A 24,682-nucleotide genomic window follows, 5' to 3' on the forward strand; every position below is an offset into this window, starting at 1 on the left:
TTGTAGGTATCACTGGGAGGAATTGACCTCCAGGCCAATTGGCTGTGAGAATCAGCTATGTCTGCAGTGGGAGAACTTCTGTGCTGGAGACACCCTTATGGGGCAAGACTTGCTTCAGTGGAGCTTTGGTGCTCACTGAGTCTGCCCCCTGAGTGTGTTTCTTATGGGTCCGAGGGGTTGCAATCTGGATGGTCCCACTCTGACCACCGGGTATACTGGCTCCTGGATCTTTCAGGAGGTGCTAATCTAGCCTTTGCCTGAGGCTACTCAGCAGGAGCTCAGCTGTGAAGGAATGCAAGTTGCCCTGGGGCCTTGGGCCAGCTTCAAGTTTGTTAGGTAATTTTCAGATTGCAAAAGCCTCCGTGCACAGCTTGGGCGGGGCGGGGTCCCAGGGGATCAATAGGGTGGAGCAAATAGCTATGGCTGATCATCAGTCCTGCCCTAAGAGGCCCCGAGTCTCAGTGTCCCGGTAATCACTGCAAGCACCTCTGAGAGAAAGCCGCCCTCAAGATGTGAATGATGCCAGACAGTCTAGCCTCTCCCCGTATCAGTCAGGGTCCCCAGAGACTCGCCCGGAACTGGAGTTCAGAGCAGTCGGGAGTTTGAGACTCCCTCCTGATTGAAAAAGCCAACCATGTCCTCAGCTGCCAGCCCTTTCTGCGTCCGCCTCCGTACCTGTGCACTTAACTTCCGCACCGCAGCTCCTCTGAGTCCTGGTATGCTTTTCTCTTTCCTTCTAGTTGTAGTATTTCCACTCAGCCAGCCTTCCTGTGGTTCGGGATGATGCCCATTCTGTCTTTTAGTTGTATTCTTGAAGTGGTTGTGCGAGGCAGCAATCTCCGGTGTTTACCTATGCCACCATCTTGGTTCTCTTTTTCTTTTTAATTCAGTGGTTGAGCATCAGTTTTGAAAGATTGTGTGCATTCTAGGAATGTATTCATTTTTTCCAGGTTATCCAATTTGTTGTCATAATATCTATATATGTAAAAGCCTAGGCGACTGGCCCACTGTTCAACCGTCCAACTGGTAGCTATGACATGCACTGACTACCAGGGGCTAGACTCTCAACGCAGTGACTTGGCAGCTGCGGTTCTTGAGTGACACACCGGGAACCAGAGAGGAGGGAGCCCGATTCTGGGGTGCATCACCAGAGAACCACCCTCTCATAATCCAGGACCCCTCGAGGGATGTTGGAGAGCCAGTTTCAGCCCGATCCTCACCGGCCAGGCTGAGGGACCCCCACACACACACCCCGTGCATGAATCCGTGCACTGGGCCTCTAGTTTTCTTATAATAATTTTTATTTTTGTGGTGTCAGTTACTTCTCCTTTTCATATCTGATTTTATTTGTTTGGGTCCTCTCTCTTTGTTTCTTTTTTTTTTTTTAAAAACATTTTATTGATTTCAGAGAGGAAGGGAGAGGGAGATAGAGATAGAAACATCAATGATGAGAATCATTGATTGGCTGCATCCTGCACACCCCTTACTGGGGATCAAGCCCGCAACCCAAGCATGTGCCCTTGACTGGAATCAAACCCAGGACCCTCCAGTCCGCAGGCCAGCGCTCTATCCACTGAGCCAAACCAGCTAGGGCTCTCTTTGTTTCTTGATGAGTCTGCTTAAAGGTTTATTTATTTTGTTTATTATCTTTTTACTATCAGCTCTTGGTTTTGCTGATCTTTTATATTGTTTTTGTTAGACTATTTTTCATTTATTTCCACTCTGATATTTATCATCATCTTCCTTCTACTCACTTTGAACTTTGCTTGTTGTGCTTTTTCTAGTTCCTTAAGGTATAAATTTAATTTATTTGAGTTTTTCTTACTTCTTGGGGTAGGACTATAATGCTATGAATTTCCCTCTTAGGACTGCTTTCATTATGTCCCACAGATTTGGGGTTATTGTGTTTTCATTTGTCTCAGGTATATTTTGATTTCTTCCTTGATCTAATTGTTAGTTCATTCATTGTTTAGTAACATGTGCTTTAGCCTCCAAGTGTTTTGTGTTTTTTAGGTTTTTTTCTTGTAATTGATTTCTAGTTTCATACCATTGTGGTTGGAGAAGATGCTTGATATGAATTTAATCTTCTTCAATTTACTGAGACTTTTTTTGTGTTCTAACATGTAGCCTATTCCTGAAAGTGTTCCATGTACATTTGAAAAGAATGCATATTCTGTTGCTTTGGGGAGAAATATTTTGAAAATATCAATTAAATCCATGTGGTCTAGTGTGTCATTTAAGGCTGCTATTTCCTGGTTGATTTTTTGTGTGGATGATCTATCCATTGATATCAGTGAGGTGTTAAAATCTCCTACTATGATTTTATTATTGTTGCTCTCTCCCTTTTGCTTTGTATATTTAGGTGCTCTTTGGTTGGATGCATAAATGTTTACAAGGGTTCTATCCTCTTATTGTATTGATCTCTTTATCATTATGTAATGTCTTCCTTTGTCTCTTAATATAGCCTTTGTTTTAAAGTCTATTTTATCTGTTATAAGTATTGATACCCTGGCTTCTTTTTTGGTCCCATTTGCATAAAATATCTTTTTCTATCCCTTTACTTTCAGTCTGTGTGTATCTTTCATTCTGAGGTGGGTCTCTTGTAGACATCATATATATGGGTCTTGTTTCCTTACCCATTTAGCTACCCTATGTCTTTTAATTGGAGCATTTAATTCATTTACAATTAAAGTGACTACTGATAGGTGTGCATTTATTGTAATTTTGGTTTTTTATAACTATTTTTTTTCTCTTTCTCTTCCTAAAGAAGTCCCTTTAACATTTCTTATAAAACTGGTTTGGTGGTGCTCTTGACCGCAGGACCTGCTGCTCTCACACCGGCCCCCAGCCCTTCCCCAGCGCCCACCCTCTGGTGGCCCAACCACCCGACCCCTCCAAGTTCCCATTCCCGTGGCCCTGGTGCCCATGGCGACCCCCGGAGGCAACCACTGCTCCTGCTGTTACTCGCAGGCCTTGTGTGGTGCATCAGCAGTGTTGTTTGTAGTGAAGGTTGGCAACAGGACAGCTTGTATAATGGCCAACTTCTCTGCTGACTTCTCAATCAACTATAATACCAAGAGTGGCTCTAAGAATGTGATCTTCGACCTGTCACCTAATGCAAAGCATTAAATAGCAGCTCCTGTGGTAAAGAGGAGCTTCTAACCCCAGTCTCATGATTGCTTTTGGAAGAAGACATACACTGGCCCTCAATTTAGCAAGAAATGCTACACGTTACAGTGTCCAGATGATGCGTTCTGTTTTATGACTTGTCAGACACACAGATTTTCCCCAATGCAAGCTTCCAGGGAGTCAAGACTATAAAATCCATAACTGACATCATGGCAGACATAAATAAAAAATACATATGTGTGAGCAGCAACCAGGTCCACATGAATAGTGTAACTGTCACCATCTAGGCAAACCTTTCAAATTAGCTTCAGCAAGAAAGAGACATGCTGTATGCAAGATGGACCTTCCCCAACAATTCACCAACATCTCATCATCCCCTCCCCACTCTTCACCTCCCCGCCCTTCCCCTCCCAACCTTCACCAACCCCTCCCCACTCCACCGTCTCCAGTGCCTGAGAGCCCCTCGGTGCACAAGTACAACGTGAGTGGGACCAACGGAACCTGTCTGCTTGCCAGCTTGGGGTGCAGCTGAATGTCACCTATAAGAAGAAGGAAGACAAGACTGTGACCAGAGTATTCAACATTAACGCAGATAACACCAAAGTCGGTGGGAGCTGCACTACCCAGCTCATGACCCTTGAGCTCCAGAGTGAGACCAGCACTTTCCTAGTCTTCCAGTTTGGAATGAATGTGAGTTCTAGCTGTTTTGTTTTTTGTGTGTGGGGGTGTTTTTTTTTTTTCAAGAAATCCAATTGAACATGACTCTTCCCGACACCAAAGACCCCACCTTCAAGGCCACTAACAGCTTACTGAGAGCACTTCAGGCCACTATAGGGAATTCCTACAAGTGTAATGCCAAGGAGCACATTTGGGTCACAGAGGCCTTTTCTGTCAACATTTTCAAAGTATGGGTCCAGGCTTTCCAGGTAGAAGGTGACAAGTTTGGGTCTGGTAAGTAGCATTGAAGGCAGCGTTTCAGACTCTGAGTGGGCTTCAGCAGGCTTTGGTTCTGTTTAGATATTTAACAGCTTCTGTGTTGCAAGGAGGGGGTGGGAGTGCAGGCTCCCTTTCCCAGCCTAAGAGAGTTTTAGAGCAAATTCCCCTTCCTGTGTTAGCTTGCTTCCAAAATGCCCAGCATGTCTCAGCTGTGAGCATGTCACTATTTGAGCAAACGCAACCCAAGCATGTGCCCTTGACTGGAATCAAACCCAGGACCCTCCAGTCCGCAGGCCAGCGCTCTATCCACTGAGCCAAACCAGCTAGGGCTTTCTTTGTTTCTTGATGAGTCTGCTTAAAGGTTTATTTATTTTGTTTATCTTTTTATCTCTATCAGCTCTTGGTTTTGCTGATCTTTTATATTGTTTTTGTTAGACTATTTTTCATTTATTTCCACTCTGATATTTATCATTTCCTTCCTTCTACTCACTTTGAACTTTGCTTGTTGTGCTTTTTCTAGTTCCTTAAGGTATAAATTTAATTTATTTGAGTTTTTCTTACTTCTTGGGGTAGGACTATAATGCTATGAATTTCCCTCTTAGGACTGCTTTCATTATGTCCCACAGATTTGGGGTTATTGTGTTTTCATTTGTCTCAGGTATATTTTGATTTCTTCCTTGATCTAATTGTTAGTTCATTCATTGTTTAGTAACATGTGCTTTAGCCTCCAAGTGTTTTGTGTTTTTTAGGTTTTTTTCTTGTAATTGATTTCTAGTTTCATACCATTGTGGTTGGAGAAGATGCTTGATATGAATTTAATCTTCTTCAATTTACTGAGACTTTTTTTGTGTTCTAACATGTAGCCTATTCCTGAAAGTGTTCCATGTACATTTGAAAAGAATGCATATTCTGTTGCTTTGGGGAGAAATATTTTGAAAATATCAATTAAATCCATGTGGTCTAGTGTGTCATTTAAGGCTGCTATTTCCTGGTTGATTTTTTGTGTGGATGATCTATCCATTGATATCAGTGAGGTGTTAAAATCTCCTACTATGATTTTATTATTGTTGCTCTCTCCCTTTTGCTTTGTATATTTAGGTGCTCTTTGGTTGGATGCATAAATGTTTACAAGGGTTCTATCCTCTTATTGTATTGATCTCTTTATCATTATGTAATGTCTTCCTTTGTCTCTTAATATAGCCTTTGTTTTAAAGTCTATTTTATCTGTTATAAGTATTGATACCCTGGCTTCTTTTTTGGTCCCATTTGCATAAAATATCTTTTTCTATCCCTTTACTTTCAGTCTGTGTGTATCTTTCATTCTGAGGTGGGTCTCTTGTAGACATCATATATATGGGTCTTGTTTCCTTACCCATTTAGCTACCCTATGTCTTTTAATTGGAGCATTTAATTCATTTACAATTAAAGTGACTACTGATAGGTGTGCATTTATTGTAATTTTGGTTTTTTATAACTATTTTTTTTCTCTTTCTCTTCCTAAAGAAGTCCCTTTAACATTTCTTATAAAACTGGTTTGGTGGTGCTCTTGACCGCAGGACCTGCTGCTCTCACACCGGCCCCCAGCCCTTCCCCAGCGCCCACCCTCTGGTGGCCCAACCACCCGACCCCTCCAAGTTCCCATTCCCGTGGCCCTGGTGCCCATGGCGACCCCCGGAGGCAACCACTGCTCCTGCTGTTACTCGCAGGCCTTGTGTGGTGCATCAGCAGTGTTGTTTGTAGTGAAGGTTGGCAACAGGACAGCTTGTATAATGGCCAACTTCTCTGCTGACTTCTCAATCAACTATAATACCAAGAGTGGCTCTAAGAATGTGATCTTCGACCTGTCACCTAATGCAAAGCATTAAATAGCAGCTCCTGTGGTAAAGAGGAGCTTCTAACCCCAGTCTCATGATTGCTTTTGGAAGAAGACATACACTGGCCCTCAATTTAGCAAGAAATGCTACACGTTACAGTGTCCAGATGATGCGTTCTGTTTTATGACTTGTCAGACACACAGATTTTCCCCAATGCAAGCTTCCAGGGAGTCAAGACTATAAAATCCATAACTGACATCATGGCAGACATAAATAAAAAATACATATGTGTGAGCAGCAACCAGGTCCACATGAATAGTGTAACTGTCACCATCTAGGCAAACCTTTCAAATTAGCTTCAGCAAGAAAGAGACATGCTGTATGCAAGATGGACCTTCCCCAACAATTCACCAACATCTCATCATCCCCTCCCCACTCTTCACCTCCCCGCCCTTCCCCTCCCAACCTTCACCAACCCCTCCCCACTCCACCGTCTCCAGTGCCTGAGAGCCCCTCGGTGCACAAGTACAACGTGAGTGGGACCAACGGAACCTGTCTGCTTGCCAGCTTGGGGTGCAGCTGAATGTCACCTATAAGAAGAAGGAAGACAAGACTGTGACCAGAGTATTCAACATTAACGCAGATAACACCAAAGTCGGTGGGAGCTGCACTACCCAGCTCATGACCCTTGAGCTCCAGAGTGAGACCAGCACTTTCCTAGTCTTCCAGTTTGGAATGAATGTGAGTTCTAGCTGTTTTGTTTTTTGTGTGTGGGGGTGTTTTTTTTTTCAAGAAATCCAATTGAACATGACTCTTCCGGACACCAAAGACCCCACCTTCAAGGCCACTAACAGCTTACTGAGAGCACTTCAGGCCACTATAGGGAATTCCTACAAGTGTAATGCCAAGGAGCACATTTGGGTCACAGAGGCCTTTTCTGTCAACATTTTCAAAGTGTGGGTCCAGGCTTTCCAGGTAGAAGGTGACAAGTTTGGGTCTGTGGAAGAATGTCAGCTGGATGAGAATAACATGCCAATCCCCATCACCGTGGGTGGTGCCCTGGTAGGGCTGGTCCTCATCGTCCTCATCGCGTACCTCATTGGCAGGAAGAGGAGCTATGCCGGCTACCAGACGATTTAGCGTGGCTGCAGACCAGCAGAAGATGCAGGGCTCTGTTCATTTCCCTGAGCTCAGGTTGACGTTGAGGGAGGCACACTTTATTGCAAACTGATTTTCAGATCTGCTTTATCCAATGTGAAGTTCATCTTGCAACATTTACTATGCACAAAAGAGTAACTCTCGCAATGATGGTGTTAATTTTGCTAACAGGGTTAAATATTTTCCTAATTGGTTATATGTTAATATTTACTAAAGTAGAACTTTAAGGGGGAGAGGGTAAGAGTGCTTTTCTAAATGGGCACTGGCTCCACTATCATTTGACTTTTTAAGGTTCTGGTGTTTAGTTTCTCTTCATTCTTGACTCAGATATAAGCCTTACAAAGGGAGGTTCTGTGGTCTTAACACTTACAACTAATGAAGGCTGGCTAACTGTTAGACTGACACAGTTCATAAATTAGTAGAGAAAGAAAATTCTAAAGCAGAAGTACTTCAAAAGAGGAAACTCTAGAATGCTTAAATTAAGCTTTAGAAGCCAAGACAGGCCTGGCCCTCACAGGCTGCACAGCTGAGCATTAAAGCGATTGGTCTTTCCATGCTCTGCCACTCAAGAGCTGGCACTTCTTTAAATAGAAAAATGGGTGTTATTTTTATTTACTTTTTTTTTGTAAAGTGATTTTCAATCTTCTGTCTGAGGTTCAGGGTGATCCTGTGGCTGCACTTGTGTACAATAATCGGTTCCACTCTCTGATTTATCTGCTTGCAGCTTGGGTGGGCTGTGCACTGAGGATCCCTTCATTTAATGCATTGCCGTAACAAGGCTAATAAAACGTCTCTTTCTTTAAAAACAAAAATAAAACAAAACAAAACAAAAAAACTGGTTTGGTGGTAATGAACTCCTTTAGCTTCTTCTTGTGTAGGAGCTCTTTATCTGTCCTTCAAATCTAAATGATAGCTTTGCTGGGTAAAGTAATTTTGGTTGTAGGTCCTTGCTTTCATCACTTTGACTATTTTGTGCCAATCACTTCTGGCATGAAATGCTTCTGTTGAGAAATCAGCTGATGGTCTTATGGGAGTTCCCTTGCAGATAACTGTCTTTCTCTTTCTGCTTTTAAGATTCTTTCTTTGTCTTTAATCTTTGCTATTTTAATTATGATGTGTTTTGGTGTGGGCCTCTTTGGGTTCATCTTGTTTGGGACTCTGCACTTCCTGGACTTGTGTGGGGTTTTTTCCTTTACCAGATTAGGAAAGTTTTCAGTCATTTATTTCTTCAACTAGGTTCTCAGTCCCTTGCTCACTCTCTCTTCTCTTCTGGTACTTTATGATATGAATGTTGTTATGCTTGATTTTGTCCCAGAAGTCCCTTAAACTATCCTCATTTTTTAAATTATATTGTTATTGATTTCAGAGAGGAAGGCAGAGGGAGTGAGAAATAGAAACATCAATGATGAGAGAGAACCACTGATCAGCTGCCTCCTGCACACCCCACACTAGGGATTGAGCCCTCAACCCAGGCACGTGACCTGACTGGGAATCAAACTTCGACCTCCCAGTTCATAGGTTAACGCTCAACCACTGAGCCATGCCAGCCAGGCTCTATCCTCATTTAAAAAAATTTTTTTCTGCTCTGATTTGGAGTTTTCTGCTACCTTGTCTTCTAAATCACTGATTTGATTTTCTGCTTCATTTTACCTGATATTGATTCCTTTTAGAGTATTCTTCATTTCTGATATTGTATTCTTCATTTCTGACTGGTTCTTTTTTATAGTTTCTATGTTCTCTTTTATGGTTACTATCTCTTTGTTTAAGTTCTCACTGAGTTTATCCATTCTTACCCTAAATTTCTTGAGCATCATTATAATTATTGTTTTGAAATCTGTACCAGTTAAATTGCTTACCTCCATTTCATTTCATTCTTTTTCTGGGGATTTCTCTTGTTTTTACATTTGGGGTATATTTCTTTGTCTCCCAATTTGGCTGTCTCTCAGTATTTGTTTCTGTATATTAGGTAGATCTTCTATGTTCCCAGTCTTGGCATGGTGGCCTTATGTAATAGGTGTTTTCTGGGCTTGGTGGTGGAATCTCCCTGATCACCTATTCTAGGAAACTTGTGAGGATTATGTGAGCCTCTGGTTGTAGTTGAGTCTTGATTGCTGTTGGCCCATAGTCAGCCCAGTTGACTATGAGGATTGACCCTGACCACAGTGTATGAGCTACTGTGAAGAGGCTGACCCCACATAGCAGAATTCATCCCAGCAGGGTCTGGTGCCTGCCAAGATCTCTCTTTTGATGTGTTGGTTGTAGAGGTAATTGGGTCATGCTCTGATGGGGTCTGAATCCTGCCAACAGGTGTGTTGTTTCTGAGGCCTCTTGGGAGGGATTCTGGTACAGTTCAATGTCAGGTACTTTCTGTGATCATCCCTGGGCTACCTGTTTGGAGCTACAAAGCAATCCACAGTTTGTGGCTGCCTCTACTTGGCCTGTGCACATGGGAGGGGTCAAGCTACATAACAAGACCAGCTTCCATTAGCATCAAGCTGGTCAGCAAAGGGCCCCAGACACCTGAAATCCTAGATTCACCTCCTCCTGCTGGCTGCCCGTTAAGCTCAGTCATGAAAAAGCCTCTGGGCAGTACACAAGTTGCATGAAGTAGGTTCTCAGTGAGTGACCAGGTAGGGGCGAGTGGTGTTCACCACGTTCATACAGATTCAAACTCAGCACCAGTGCTGGGTCTGAGGCCACTCAGCAAAAGTCTCAGGATACACCAAGGCCACAGGGACCTGTGGACCTTTGTGGTTGGCAGGGTCTTAGGGAGTCATCAGAGTGAGGTCAGCAGAGTTCATTAGGCTGAAACAGACCAAGATTTAGCCATGTGAAGGCAGGACTGTGCACAGGATCAGTAGTGCTGCTTGGGTGTGCTAGGGGAACATGGCCCCCACCCTAGAGCCACCCAACAAGTCTCTCCATGTGTCTGCCCAAACCGTCTCGAGAGTCTTCCAAGAGAGTCTGGACCACAGGCACAGGTTGTCCACAGCCAGCTGACAAATTTGCAACCTCGACAAGGCGTGGCCCCTGGGAAGTCAGGAGGTAGGGTGTGGCTAGTAAATCTCCTGTGAGTGTGCCACTCAGGGTCTGGAGCCTGGCCACACCATTTACTAGCTTCAGGACCCTGGAAAAATCACCTAGCTTCTCTTGGCCCCAGTGTTTTCATCTTCAGAGGGTTGTCCTGGGGGTCCCTTCCCAGGATAGCCTGAGCCTCCTGAATGGGCTCAACGCACAGCTGGAACCTAAGTAATGTTTCTTAAACCAAATGGAGTAGTTTGAAGACTGAAGTTGCAGAGTGCAACATGAATGTTAAGGATGGCAGTCAAACCAATACAGGCTCATGAATAGGCCTCGGGTCACCCCTGACCTTCAGGGCACAGGAGGGCATGTCAGTGAGTGAGGGAAACCAGCCAGGTGTGGGACAACAGGAAATGGTGGGAACTACGGCGGTGTATAGGGAGCCCATAACCCTTCTCTTTCAGTGAGTCACAGCTGTGGTGGTCAAGTGCAAGTGCAACACTGTCAGTCACTCTGATTGTGGCGGAGGCAGGAATGAGGGCTGTTATGTGAAATAAACCAGAAGTCAAATAAGGCATGCTGTGAGCCAGATCCAGCCCACAGCTCAGAGTGGGAGCAACTTAATGGTGGTTGGCTTGGGCTCAGGGCTAGAATCCCTGGACCTTGCCCACACACAGGGCCCAGCAGAGGGTAAGGAGGGGGATAGAAGTCTCCCACAGGGACAGGTCAGAAATCATCAGGATCTAGACAGGCATTTGGCTTTGGGGCATTTATTCCATGTCCCTTCAGTATACACCCTGGGGCCAGGTGTAGGGGAGGAGACCAGGCAGGGGATAGCAATAAATAACACAGACAGACAAAACTCCCCTCCAGACAGATGAGGTTAGAGGAGGTTAGAGGAGAGCCACACTGTGAGGATGCAGTGCTGGCTGGGGAGGGGCAGCTGGGAAGGATGGGGGGCCAGACCCCCAGGACCTTGCTGTCACCTGCTCCATCCCTTTCCTGCCTCAGCCCCCAGTACTTTAGGGAGGAAGGGAGCCCGCAGCCAGTGTGGGCCAGGGAGGGCTCTGCGAGGGTGGCGGCCACATAGGCTGCCCCCAGCTCCCTCACTTGACACGGATTTCCGCATACTCGGCCAGCTCCTCTGTCAGGGTGTAGCTGTCCTTGGTGGGTCGTTTTCCCAGGTCCGAGTGAGAAAAGCTCAGGTCCAGCTCTGGGTGCTCCCCCCGAAGGCCCAGAAGCCTCCTCTCAGATCCCAAGCGCCTCTCACTCTATGAAGGGAACCAACCATTAGAAGGGTCCCGTTCCACCTTTTCCAGATCCAAAGGCTGGAGTCACTTGCACCCCATACCTTAGAGTTAAGTCCCAAAGCTCCATATGAACCTCTTTTCTCAAGGACCTCCAGCCCAGCCAGCCCCACAGTCCCCGTGTCCACTCTAGAGCCTTTTCCCATGCTGATCCCCCTTCGCAACACCCACCTCATCGCTTAGCCTGAAAGTTGCCTACAAATTCAATGTCTTCAGGAAAACTTCTTCAACATAGGAATTTGGGGGCACACAACTCAATCCATAACACCTTTCCAGAGTAAAGCCACCTGGTCAGATTTCACCTTTCCAAATGTTTGTACACCTCAATCTTGGTGATCCTGTAGGTGTGGCTTTGGCTTCCCCTTCATGCTTTCTACCACCACCCTCACCCAACCCCCATACTCCCCTCCCACACACACACAAGCCTTTGGACAGACACATAGAACAATGGCCAAAGACAGACAGACAGAAGGGAGTAGCAGTGGGACAGAATAGACAAGGCTAGGAGTGCTGGGCAGGGCAGACTTAACCAGGGACCATCTTGGACTCCTGACAGGGACGCACACATATGCATGACAGCCCCAAGGCCCACTGAGGGCCCAGAGGCAGGCACACTGAGGCCCCCCCGGAACCTACCTCCTGAGTGCTCATTCCAGGGTAGAGACCACTCTGGACTATTGGAGAAGGAAATGCTGTCATAGACCTACATGAGGGCTTCCCTTGGGCCTGAGCCCCATAGTCCCCTTCACAGTCTCAGCCTCAGCACCCCTCCCAGCCTAGGTCCAAGCCAGCCCTCCATACTTCCTCCCCTCTGCCCCTTGGCCTCCCAGGCCTCTCCCAGGACCCCAGTGTCCCTGACATTTAGGTCCCAACTAGCTTGGAGCCACAGGGTTCTGGCCCTCACCTTCTCCGGTGCCCCCGAGATGCGGAAGTCGCTGCTGAACAGGACTGGGGGGTTGTCCCCTGCGGAGAAGCTGGGGCTCTCTGTCACGTTCTTTCTGTTGGGCAGGAAATGAGAGCCCCAGTGGGACTCCCAGGCCTCCCTTCCCCTCCCTTTCTATACCCTCATCTACCTTAGGAATTTGGCCCAAGGGACCCCAGAGTTGGTCCCACCAATCTAAGATGGGGCAGACGGGCTCTACAATGACCAGCCCTTCCTGTCCACCACCGTCCATCCCTCCCCTGTTTTGTGACCCCTGGTCTCTACCACTTTTTAGGACCCTCCTGGCTTCTCCAGGTTCTCTTCATTTGCTCTGGGTCTGTCTATCCCTCTTGCTGCCAAGATATGGAGCAGGGAGATTAACTCATTTTCGGTAGAGCCACAAGGAAGGAAAATAGCAGCACAGTGGTGGCAGGTGGGTGTGGTTTGGGCTGGGGAGCATTTTTGTTGCCACAGATGTGGGTAGTCATTGGCACTTCTGGAACCAACTGTGACCGACGCTGTAGCTGCAAGCAGGGAAGCTGGCTTTCCCCATCACACCTCTTGGAGGGCAGGAGGGCAGAGTGGAGAAACAGGAAATGACTGGTGGAAAGTGCTTGGCTCAGGCACTGGCACATGCTGACCTGTAGTGGCTCATGGAAGCAGGACTCCTTTCTCCTCCGTCCAGCGGAACATCCTCAGAGCAGAATACACCCTCCCACATACACAGGGCTGCCCTCCCTTGCCTAGCCCTCAGCCTCCCTCCACCCCTCCCCCACCGTTAGAGTCTCTCCCCTCCCCCAGGTCGGCCCCGGTGGGGCACTCACTTTCTGCGTGTCTGGGTAATGTAGCAGACGATGGCAATCAGGATGGCAAAGGCAACCACGGCTCCCACGGGCCCAATCTTAGCCCACATCAGGCGGTCTGAGGAGAGAGAAAACCCAGGTGCCCTCAGACTGCTGGTGGGAGCGAACACGCCTGGGTTCTTAGGAGACGGACTGGGACATCAGTGACAGTGAAAAATATCTGTACAGCTGGCACATCCTTCACTGACTGACTAGCCTGGAGGGCCTGGAGGGCCCAGGACAGTCGGGCAAACTCAGGGCGGCCTCTCCTTCCGGTCCAGAGGGACCTCTTTACCGTATGATCCACCTGCGTAGCCTGACCCAGGGTGGCTGATGGTCAGCCAGCCTTGGGGAGAGGAGCCTGGATCCAAGAGGAGCCCCCTCTTCCCTGTGGCTCCCAGCCCCAGACCACGCCACTCACGGGCTCCCTGGAAGGGCAGCTCCAGGCTCTTGGTGCCGTAGAGGTTGCGGGAGGTGCAGATGACGCGGGGCGGGGCCTGGGCCTGTCCCCGCAGCGTGAGAATGCTGGTGAGCAGGAGGCCACTGCGCTCCGAGTACACGAACTCCCGCTCTGTCTCGTTCACTGTCACGTTGCGCGAGGGCAGCTCGAAGGCCACAGACGGCTCCGGGTTGGACTTCACCACGCACAGGCACTGCACCGTGTCTCGGGCCGCTGCACAGTGGGACTCCAAAAGGATCACCGGAGCAACTGCAGGGGCAAAATCGGTCGGAGTGGCTGGAGACAGCCGGAAGCCAGGACTCCCCGGCTGAGGGCCCGGAGCCGCATAGCTGTCATCGAGGTGAGCTGCGCTTTCTCCTTTACACGGCTAACTGTGTTCACCTCACAAAACATAAATCACATCATGGTGCTCCCTGCTTAAACCTATCCTCCAATCGCTCTGTGTCACTTAGAATAAAATCCAACTTATTTGCCTTGGACTGCAAGACCCTGCGGGACTGAGCCACACTCTGACCTCCGTGTCTTACCCTGAAAGGCTCATTCCTTCCCGCCACACCAGCCTCCTTGCTGTTTCTCGGGTTTATGGAGCTTTTCCCACCCAGGTATTTGTGTTTCTCCCTCAGCCTGGAACACTCCCTGAAGGCACCTTCCCAACTCTCTTCTTCGCTCCATGAAGGTTCTACTCAGACCACTCAGATACTTTCTCCTTCTCTACCACCTCGCTTCACTGACATCACTCCTGTCCCGCTAAGTTTTCTGCCCAGCACTCATTCCTACCCGGGTTATATATTGATACGGCTTGTCTCTCTTTTCCACCAAGACAGGCTCTTATTCTGTCTTGCTCTGTTGCCCACACTTACATCGTGTCTCTCACGTAGCAGAGCTCTGGGAAGACTTGTGGGGTGACCTATTGAGTTCTGCCGCCCCCCTTTCAGGCCACCCTGCAGACGGCCCTGTTGACTCTCCAGAGCCCCCTTGCATTCTGACCCCCTTCATGAGAGTCCCAGTGCCACTCGAACCCAGCACCACCCTCCACCCACGGTTCTGTTGAGCTTTGCATTACTGCCTTTGTATTTTTTAAAATGGTACAGGTATGATGATTTTCTTTCATTTTCCAAAATATGAAATTATCGTCAAAATTTGAATGCTGCTTTTTAAAACTATATTCTCTTTCCTCCTGGAGAGTCGAGCACTCCCTTTTGCTCACCGTAGCCTGAGTTCTGGTTCTCGGTTCTGACCAAAACCCACGTACACACGGGCCAAAGACCCTCAGCTCGCCAGCCCACTTACTAGTATTTTCACTTTCCAGCAAAAGAATATGCAGGTGACAGTGATGGGCCAGGGAGTCACGTGACCAGATGTATACATAATAGAGATGGTTCTAATCAGAACCTCAATTCGTACACATATCTAAGTCTAGTAAATCAAAAGTTAAATACCCCCAATTCTGTTTAGGCAGGCATACACCAGGCTTGCTGTAGTGTTAACGAATTAACACACTACAAAATAAACCAATAATGACAAACCTGAATGGACAGCAATTAAATTTTTTTAAAAACCCCTTCGTTCAAGACTGCACCGCTAGTGCTCCAGTGACAGTGTCTGCCCGAGATGCTGCGGGAATGCTGGCACCTGCCTGCATGTGCTCAGCATTTTCCAAGCTTTGCAGGCCTCCTGGGACACCCCAATTGACACTAGACAAACCCCAAGTGGCCATCTACTGGCTGGTGGCTTCAATCAGGCCCTCAGCATCCTTGGGCCTCCAAGATGGAGTTCTCATTTATGCAAACAGGGTAATGGTCCTTAACTCACAGGGGCTACAGGAACTCTGAAGATAGACACAGGATTGTGCTGTAAAGACAAATTAACATCCACCCGAGGACTAATGATTAGAAAAATAGAACCATTCCAGCAGAGGGAGCATGTGAGCAAGGCCTTGGCTTCAGCATGCAGGGCGGACATCCAGCCTGGAGTCCAAAGGAAAGATGGGTGGGAAGCGATGAGGATATCTAAGACTTACGGAACATATAGGAAGTGTCAGATGCTGTGGAAGATCACCATCATTTCTGTAGTCTTCATACCCAACTTTGGAGTAAGATACTCTTATCACACTCATTTTTCAGAGGAAATGATTTAGGCTCAGTAAAGGTGAAGTCTCTTGTCTGAGATGGTGCAGCAAGATGGAGAGAGAGCTGGCATATAGACCCAGGGTGGTTCAGCTCTCGGGTACTTGATACCAGTAACATTTCAGTTTCCTTAAACTGGCGGAGAGAGAGCTGGCATATAGATCCAGGGTGGTTCAGCTCTCGGGTACTTACTTGATACCAGTAACATTTCAGTTTCCTTAAACTGGTTTGGGGTAAAGAACAACAGTCCCCTCTCCCAATCACATTGTTGTGAGAATAAAATTGCCAATACAGGCAAAGAGCTCAGACTCGTCGCTTGCATGTTGCAAACACTCTGTAAGGGTGAGAGCCTCCTGCAGTGCCCAAGCCATGCCGGCTCTGGGGTGGGCAGGTAAGACTGGGAACCCTGCACCAGACTGGGTACCCACCATTGTCAGTGAGCACTAAAGCCAGGTGCTAAGGGACACAGACTTTAGGGCTGAGGCTGCACTCCCAGAGGGAACGCACTATGACACAGGCCTTGGAGACGCCTGAGGAGCTTAGCAGGGGGGTGGGGGGAGGGGAAATGTCATAGCTGCTCCGCTACTCCCGTGGGTTGATGGCTTTATATTCCAAATTGAGTTGTTGTTTTTTAAAAAATCCAGATTAAGTGAGTCCTTGGGTGCTAAGACCTGCAGGGAGGTGAAGCAGCCGAGGTTTACCAGGTAACATCTGGGGCAGACGGGAGTCCAGAAGAATCTTGGCTCTGACCAACCTTCCTAGCTGCATGAGCATGGGGGAATTCTGACCTTCGTTCTACTTAGTTAAGGACTAAGGCTAACACACACCTGCTTCACAGGCCACCAGGAGGACCCAGCCACACCTGTAGAGGATGGAATCGTGACCCGGAATAGGCCCTTTATGGCCATTTGCTGCAACCACTCTTACTATGTGGGGGGCGGAGGGGGGGTGACTGACAATGTACATGAGATGGTGTGTGTGTATGTTCAGTGGGTTCTGACTCTTAAACTTAAGGACCACTGGCTTGGGGTGTGACAGAAAAAAAAGGGTACATCAGAAGAGGGAAGCTGGGCCCAAAGGGCACATATGGAGAAGACAGTGCCACAAAGCCCATACATGGTGACCACATTGGATGCTGTGAGTGACCAGGGACTGAAGGGAATGTGGCCAATGATGAAAGGTCAGCAAAGGAGTGGATGGCCATGGCATTGCCCTGGAAGATGGCACTCCGGGAATGATCGATAGCTACCATGTACTGGTTATCACCATACATGCAGAATATTATGTATGGGCTGTGCTCATTATCTTCTGGCAAACTTGTGTCGGGGGACCATTATAAGTGAAGTAATTGAGGTTGAGAGTAGTGAAGTTTGGAGACTAGTGCCAGAGGTCAGGTCAGAGCTGAGGAGGAAGCAGGAGAAATGGAAATATGGAGGTGACATTCCAGAGAGAGTTTCTGAAGGAGTGGGGATCAAAACTGTGACTTGGGAGCTACAACCCAGAATGGTAGCCAGGGTGGGCATTGGTGTGTTAGTGGTGCTGTCCATAGAGAGGATGCTGGGGAGGCACCAGCTGGCAGTGGAACAAGGAGTTTCATTTCCAAGGCAGTTAGCTTTTTATGTGCATCCATCTCATCTCCCTGGCTTATATCTGTTAATAAGCTTGGTGTCTTCTTGGTGCTATGCCCCACCTCTCACAGAGCCACACAGCCCTTTGCACAGAACCACTGCTAGACCACTGACTGTATTCTGATGTAATAATGCAGGATGAAGTAAGCTTTGGGCAGCACAGAAGAGTGGAACCAAACTGCCTGGATTTGAATCTTAAAATTCTCCCCTTTCCTAGCTGTGTGACCTTGGGCAAGTGGTACAACCTCTCTGGGCCTCCGCTTCTTTCTCTAGAAACTAGGGGCAGTAATGGAACAACCCCCTCATAGGGATGTCATAAGGATGAAATGAGTGGGTCCCTATACAGAGCTTCCAACAATGCCTGGTACATAGGGATGCCCCACAGGGTTAGATTTCATGGTTACTATTTTAGTTAAAGGGGCAGTGGCCACAGGATCCAGAGTCTCCCTGGGTAAAAGCACACTCCAGGATGTGGAGACAAGTGTTCTCAGGTGGGACTTGTATTTTCTTATGTGGATTCCACTTTCCTGCCTTCCCCATCCTTACCTGCTGGTGCAACGTTAACTCTTGGTTACCCAGACGTCCCCTATTGAACCATCTACCTCAGGTGGAGGGGAGACACCAGTCAAGCCCGCTCTCAGCAGGGGACGGGGGTTGGAGGGGGCATACTCACACTCCACGGAGAGGTTGAAGGCGGTGGCTCTCTGGCCATACTGGTTCTCGGCCACACACCAGTACTCTCCATCATCCTCAGGTGTGACAGCCGGCAGCTCCACCTGCAGTTCACTCTCGTAGATGACTGTAGCCAGGATCTGCTTCTCTTTGAAGATGGTGAGAATAGGATCCGGGTTGCTCTGTGTGGAGCACAGGATGGAGACCGTCTCCCCCTCCACAGCCACCAATGTCACGTTCACCGTTGGCTTCCAGGGTGCATCTAGGGGCAGAACAGGGGGTGATGGTCAGATGCCAGGAGGTACCTCTTCTGCCAGCCAACCTCTACCCCCAAATGTGACCCATAAACCCCAATCCAAGCACAGCAGCTCAGGATGGCTCGGGGAACCCCAGGCCTGGCTGTCCTGTTTACAAGAACAGGGGCTCTACAGCCAGAATGCTTGTGTCTGAATCCAGGCCCTGCTCCTTCCAGCTGTGTGTCTTAACCTCTGTGGGCCTCATTTTTTCTTATCTGGAAAATGGGCTTAATAATAGTTCTAACTCCATAGGGGTAACTGAGAACTTAAGCAATAGGCACTGTTCCAGCCTGAACGAGGTAGAGGAAGATCCCTGCCCATGTGGGTAGTTGCCATGTAAGTAAATAAAATGTGTCATTGGCAAATTCGGGATAAGTGCTTTGGAGAAAAATGAAGGGAGGGATGGGAAGTTAGGGTGGTTGCTGTTTTAACTAGGATGGTGAGGGAAGGCTTCAGTGAGAGTAGAAGGAGGTGGGAGGAGCCAGCCTTTGGGATGCCTGGGGGAAGAGCATTTGTGTAAAGTAGTCAGAAACTGCTGAGTAAATGTTGGCTGTAGCTGTCATTATTATTATCCACAGCCCTGGCGTTTTGCCTCAATAAGTATTTGTGAATGAAAAAATGAATGAATGACCTCTCCTGGGTTCCTAGCTAAGAATCCTGTCTGATTAGCCCCCTCCTCTGGGGCTCCATAATGTACAGGTGCACACGATGGGCTGGGTGAGGCCTGGGGTCCCCCCAGCCCTCCCATTGGGACTCATTTAAAACTCAGATTCGTAGGGTCAGGCCCTGATCTACTCCCAGGTCAGCCAGGCTGCCCCAGGAAACGGAATAAAACCAGCTTTCCTGGGTGACAGGGACCACATCTGTCTTCTGCTCCTGTCCCAGGGGTGAGAGTGGTGCAGAGTAGGTGTTCACTAGATATTTGTGCAAAGAATGAAGGAATGAATGAATGCCTTGACCCACAGCCCTCCTCTCCATCTTCCCTCAACCACAGTGCTGTCCCTGATGGCCCCGCCCGCCCTGGGCAGGGCCCCTTTCCCCTAATCCCTGCTCTGCAGGACAGTGCCCAGCGAGTCCGCAGGGCGGCCACTCACACATGACGCTGAGCCCCACGGTGCGGTTGTCCTGGCCATAGGCGTTCTCTGCCAGGCAGGCGTAGACGCCGTCCTCCCCGGGGGTCACTTCGTCCAGCTCAAGGAACAGGCTCTCGGCCACGGCCTCCCGAAGCACCGTGCCGTCCCGCATCCAGGTCAGCAGCGGCAGCGGGTTGCTGTCAGCCCCGCAGAGCAGGCCGACGTGGGACCCCTCGATGGCCTCCACCGAGGAGTTCATCTCCACAATCACAGGGGGGTCTAAGGCCAACGACACAGTGGAATCAGCAGGCAGAAGCCACGGGCCCCACCCCCACCCCCGGGTGGCACCCAGGCTCACACTTGACGTCCAGACTGGCGTAGCCCTCGAACTGCAGGGTGGTGTTGGGGAAGGAGGCCTGGCAGCCCAGCCGAAGGCCATTGGCCTCCCTAGTGGGCACGAAGTGTAGCAGCGACATCTGCACCCACGTGCCCTCGTCCTCGCGCAGCCGACCCAGCACAGCCGGCTCCCCCAGGCCATCGTGGCCCAGCCAGCTCAGCTCTGGGCGCAGCTCTGGGCAGTTGTCAGGCACCAGGCAGCTGACCTCCACTTCCGTGCCTGCCACCACTTCCAGGGGGACCACGATGTTGGGGGTGTCTACATGGGCAGGGAGAAGGAGGACGGAAGAAGCAGACATCCCCACCTTGACCAACTCCAATCCTGGTACCTGGTTCCCTCCCCTTGGATACAGAATTCCCTGAAACGTTCTCTGCCCGGTTACCTTCACCCAGAGCCCTGCACAGATCCAACCACGGTGTAATGGTAATGAAAACAACAATTGCTGGTCTGAGTCCTTCACAGCGTTGAATTTGCCTCCCAGCCATGCTAGCAGGTAGGTAATATTACTTTACTCATTCTGCAGTTGAGGAGATTGAGGCCACAGCTGGTAACACTGAGCTTCAAACCCTGTCACTCTGGCTTGATCATCTGTGTCTTGACACTGCAACATATTCCTTAAGAAGCCTGTCTCCTCCCCATGTTTGATTTGGTGTACTTCCGTGTGTGTGTGTGTGTGTGTGTGTGTGTGTGTGTGTGTGTGTGTGTGTGTGTTGGAGGTGGATCAGGCCTGTAATCTAGCTAGACCCACTGCTGACAGAAGCCTGAATCTAAGAGCCCCAGGCAGTAGGGCTTCTGAGGCACTCGGCAGTAGGAATGTCCGAAATCAAGCAGTGGGCCCTACTCTGATGGTCAAATCTGGCCCAGAGCTGCATTTTATTTGGCCTACATTTAGGAATTAAAATATATATCGGAACCAGCAGCTAATGTTTAGGAATTCAGAGATCACAGGAAAATACACAATTCTGGTTTCTTTTTCAAGTTCAAACTGCCTGGCAGCAATGGCTCTGCATTCTCACCCAGCGCGGTGAGCAGAGCCAGTGCCATGTGCCAGCCACGTCTCTGAGCACCTGACAAGCACTCACTCACTGAGCTTAAAGTGCTGCCCCTGCCCCTATTGCAGAAGAGGAAACCAAGGCTCAGAGAAGTTAAGTCACTTTCCCACAGTTGCCCAGCGAACGCAGTGATCAGGAGACCTTAGCCCTATCCATCCCCCTTTCCCTTTGAGGGCCACGAGACTGCTTGGGGCCCCGCTCTGCTCATTTCTGTCATCCGCCTGGTCTGTGTGGGCACCCGGCTTTGCACCTCCCAGCCTAACAAACAAGTCCCTGGGTCTGTGCTGCTACACCCCTGCCTGCCCCAGGGATGCCCCCGCCCCACTGCTGTGCAACCCCCGGGGCACTCACTGATGATGTCCAGGACGCTGTGCTCGGAGAAGGTGTACTGGTTGTAGCCCCCTAAGTCCCCGCGGAAGTAGTACTTGCCGCCAAGCTCGGGGCTGAGGTTGCTGAGCAGGAGGGTGCAGTTGCGCAGGCCCAGGTCCCCCAGGAGGCGGCTGCGGCCCTGGAAGCTCTCGTGGACGACTTGGGTGCGTGACTTGAAGACCACCGGGGGGTAGTTTTTCGGGTAGGGGCTGTTGAAGTACCAGACGCCATGCACAACGGCAGGCCGCAGCTCGTCAGGGAAGTCAAAGCGGCAGGGGATGGAGACGCATGTGCCCTCGAAGGCCGAGATGGACGAGGGCATCCAGGCACCCCAGTGACCCCCTCGAGAGGCTGTGGGTGAGTAGGACTGCTGAGGCCAAGGGACATGTCCTGACCGAATCACCTGGCCCCATTCTCGTCACCTTCCCCCAGCCTGAGGGATCCAGGGACCCACAGAAACAAGCGCAGCCTGCTCAGGCCGAGGCCCCAGAATCCCCAGCCACCCCCTCCCCGGCCAGTACCTGCAATCATAATCCAAAACAGAGGCAGTGCTGTGAGGAATATCATTTTGTACAGCGTGTGATGACAGCTGGAGGAGGGACAGGAGGGGTTAAGGATTAGGGAAGGGGTTCTTCTATTAAGGCTTCAGGAGGGGGCTTGTTCAGACAGTAGGTGCTGCCATTAATATTGATAAAGACAAACATTTCTATGGCATTGACCAGGTACCAGTCCTCAGTGCTTTACTCTGCCATATTAATTCATTCGATCTCTTTGAGGCGGGTGCAGTCATTATTCTCATTTTACAACTGAGTTCCAGAGGGTTAAGTAACCTGTCCAAGCCACACAGCTCGTAAGTATCAACTCCAGTGATGGCGAACCTAAGACACGCGTGTCAGAGGTGACACGCGAACTCATTTTTTTGGTTGATTTTTCTTTGTTAAATGGCATTTAAATATATAAAATAAATATCAAAAATATAAATCTTTGTTTTACTATGGTTGCAAATATCAAAAAATTTCTATATGTGACACGGCACCAGAGTTAAGTTAGGGTTTTTCAAAATGCTGACACGCCGAGCTCAAAAGGTTCGCCATCACTGCTCTAGGCCAAGCCCTATCTGCCCGGCTCCAGGTGTGCAGGCTTAACCCCCAACTGTCCTGTCTCTACGTGGTCATAAGATGCTGACAATTATCCTCAGCACCATGGTGCCCCTGGGGACTCTCAGGAAGTAATGACAGAGCCAAGCTGGACCAGCAGCAGGAAGAAGGGGGAGCCCGGAGGAAGGAACCCTGCCCCTCACCTCAGTCTCCCTGAGTTGGGGTGTCTTCTGGTCCCACTTGAAGATGTCAGCCTGCCAACCTGGAATAAGAGTCAGACAGGTGCAAGGGGGCAGGAGCCTGAGCACCCCTGTCCCGCGCAGCATCTGCTATGAGTTGCTGCCTGTCGTAAGGCTGCCTGCCCGTGGATGCTCGGGCCCCTCCCACACAGCCTAGCAGCTACTCTACATAGGGTCACTCCCCACCCCACCAAACTGCCATGGAGAACTGTGGGGAAGGAAAGGGGAATGACAGAGCCTTGTGGGGGAAGGGGATGTGGTGAGTGGGGGGAGACCTGGAGGTGGTAGGCAGAGACTCAGGGCCATCAATGACTGGGTTTCACAGCATCAGCATTCCCAACATGCCGTGTGAATTCCTGCCGCCCGCTCCCACCCCACAGACGGCCCCTGCTGTCCCCACCCTCAGCAGAGGCCAGTGCCCAGCACAAAAGAGCCCTGTTCCCTCAGGGGGAGGGTGCTGCATCTTGGGGGACTCCTGGGGTAGGTGGGGTGAGAGAAGAGACACAGTCCTGGCTGGGCTCTATGTGGGGCCAGGAAGGACCAGGGGTTGGGAGGTCAGGAGACCCTCCTGGCTGCTCTGTAGGTCCCCCTCAGGGTTGGAGACAGGGTCTCCAAGAGCTGCCTTTCCAGGCCTTCACCACCCTCTTCCCACGGACACAGATGCATACACAGCCAAACACATGCAAATGCTGCTCTGAAATATGATAGATCTAGACCCAGCCCGAGGAGCAGGCTTGGGCCACAGAGACTCATGTGGACACCTGGTCAGGACCCTACAATGTGAACAGGCACTGAGACCCCTGTGTTCGTAGACTGTGCTGGCACACACAGTCACAGAAGCACACCTGCACTGACATTGGCACCACGTTCAGGCATGCACGTGGACCTGCCTGCATGCCATGCTCACAAAGACACACGGCTGCACACCCACACTGACATGCAGCTAGGACAGACCTGCCCAGACACATACTGATGGACACAAGGCAGATGATGGCAGTGATGGTGACCCTCCAGGGCCACAGTACATAAACGTGCACGGCACATCTGTAGTAGTGAAATTCACAGGGCCAGTGGGCTTTAGGAAGAGCAGGTCTAAAAATTTTTTTGGTGGGGGTGTAATGAAAAAAGGTTGACAAACACTGATGTAAATTCAGACCCACCCACGGTGGTACACACCCACACGCGCACACACGCACACACACGCACACACACGTGTACACACACGCACACACACATGTACACACACGCGCACGCACACACGCACACCCCTTGTTGTGCTCCCAGGTGCTGGAACTTGCTCACTCCAACCCCACTGCCTCACCCTCCCAGAGGGCAGGATGCAGGTATCTAATCACCTGGGCATCAGTCAGCTCTTCACCCAGCCCCAGGCATTTCCACCACATCTGCCCCAAACTTGGAAGCCCCAGGGCAGCTGTTCCTGCAGAACCTCCACCAGGAGGGGTGCTGAGGAGGGCCCTTCTTTCTCTCTCTGTAGTTTCTTCCCAAAGCCCTGTCACTGTCCTGCCATGGTCCCAGCTCATTCCAAAGTCCCAAGGAACACCCTCCCCATCCTAAATTAGTGGCAGTTCACAGCGCCATCCTCACCTTGCACATACCTCCGGTGCCCCTGCTTCACCCTCTCAGTCATGGCCCTCTGCTCCCACCCTGTCCCCAGCCCCTCTTGGCTGCTGTGTACTCACCAGGATGCTCCTGTGTCTGCACCCTCTGCTCCTCACCCCTGCTGACAGTCCCCTGGCCTCCCAGGGTCTAGGCCCCCACTTGCCGGCCCCTCCTTCCTGCCACCACCCCCCTCCCCCCGTGGGTGCCAGGGACCGCCTGCCTCCAGGGCCCAGCTCCTCCCTGTCCCCGGGGGAGGGGGGCACAAAGGGGCCCTTGTCACCATTGCTCGACTGGGCAGCCTGATGCCTGGGTTCTACTAGCTCCTTCCTGGACGGGATGGGGGGGCTGCCTCACTTGTTCCCCTCTCCTGCATTGCTGTGCACCCTGGTTCGGAGTCCCTGGGAGGGCGTTCTAATATCTCTGAACATCTCAGACTGAGAAACAGAAGGCGTTGTCCTCAGCATCCAGGGAATCTTGGTGGCAATGACAGGTACAACCCTGGTCAGGAGAGGCAACAGGGGCCG

General features: G+C 49.9%; 1 protein-coding gene, 1 long non-coding RNA gene and 1 pseudogene across 7 annotated transcripts in view; 1 reads left to right on the forward strand and 2 right to left on the reverse strand.

Moving 5' to 3' along the window:
* LOC106725437 overlaps positions 1-3,182 on the reverse strand; it is a 15,310-nt gene extending 12,128 nt beyond the window's left edge. Inside the window, exon 1 of the long non-coding RNA XR_001361322.1 lies at positions 2,934-3,182. This is a non-coding gene — a long non-coding RNA (uncharacterized LOC106725437). The remainder of the gene's footprint in view (positions 1-2,933) is intronic.
* Positions 3,183-5,614: 2,432 nt separating this feature from the next.
* On the forward strand, positions 5,615-7,161 carry LOC102261154 (annotated as a pseudogene).
* A 3,651-nt stretch (positions 7,162-10,812) lies between these two features.
* MAG (myelin associated glycoprotein) lies at positions 10,813-24,303 on the reverse strand. 6 transcript variants are annotated; one of them, XM_014536583.1, is made up of 13 exons: positions 24,239-24,284; positions 23,493-23,630; positions 22,503-22,561; positions 21,724-21,791; positions 21,185-21,553; positions 19,743-20,039; positions 19,406-19,663; positions 18,017-18,277; positions 13,551-13,838; positions 13,112-13,208; positions 12,270-12,363; positions 12,002-12,039; positions 11,243-11,329 (listed from the first exon to the last, which is right to left on the reverse strand). In XM_014536583.1, exons 2-12 carry the CDS (start codon positions 23,580-23,582, stop codon positions 12,013-12,015), a joined length of 1,908 nt encoding a protein of 635 aa, XP_014392069.1. In that variant the 5' UTR covers positions 23,583-23,630; positions 24,239-24,284; the 3' UTR covers positions 11,243-11,329; positions 12,002-12,012. The 6 variants fall into 6 exon arrangements, with proteins under 6 accessions (XP_014392067.1, XP_005862518.1, XP_014392071.1 ...); XM_014536581.1 differs by lacking the exon at positions 12,002-12,039 and having other exon boundaries at positions 10,813-11,329; XM_014536584.1 differs by lacking the exon at positions 11,243-11,329 and having other exon boundaries at positions 12,005-12,057.
* Between the last annotated feature and the right edge of the window lie 379 nt (positions 24,304-24,682).

The sequence above is a fragment of the Myotis brandtii genome, unplaced genomic scaffold, assembly GCF_000412655.1.
Source record: "Myotis brandtii unplaced genomic scaffold, ASM41265v1 scaffold165, whole genome shotgun sequence".
Taxonomy (NCBI): Eukaryota; Metazoa; Chordata; class Mammalia; order Chiroptera; family Vespertilionidae; genus Myotis; species Myotis brandtii.

Coding starts and splice junctions, on each gene's coding strand:
- MAG (XM_014536581.1), bottom strand. CDS start 23,582: ATGTGCCGTGCACGTTTATGTACTGTGGCCCTGGAGGGTCACCATCAC. Junction 22,562..23,492: donor ATCAGTATGTGTCTGGGCAG/GTCTGTCCTAGC, acceptor CTCTTATTCCAG/GTTGGCAGGCTGACATCTTC. Junction 12,364..13,111: donor ATTACCCAGACACGCAGAAA/GTGAGTGCCCCA, acceptor CCTGCCCAACAG/AAAGAACGTGACAGAGAGCC.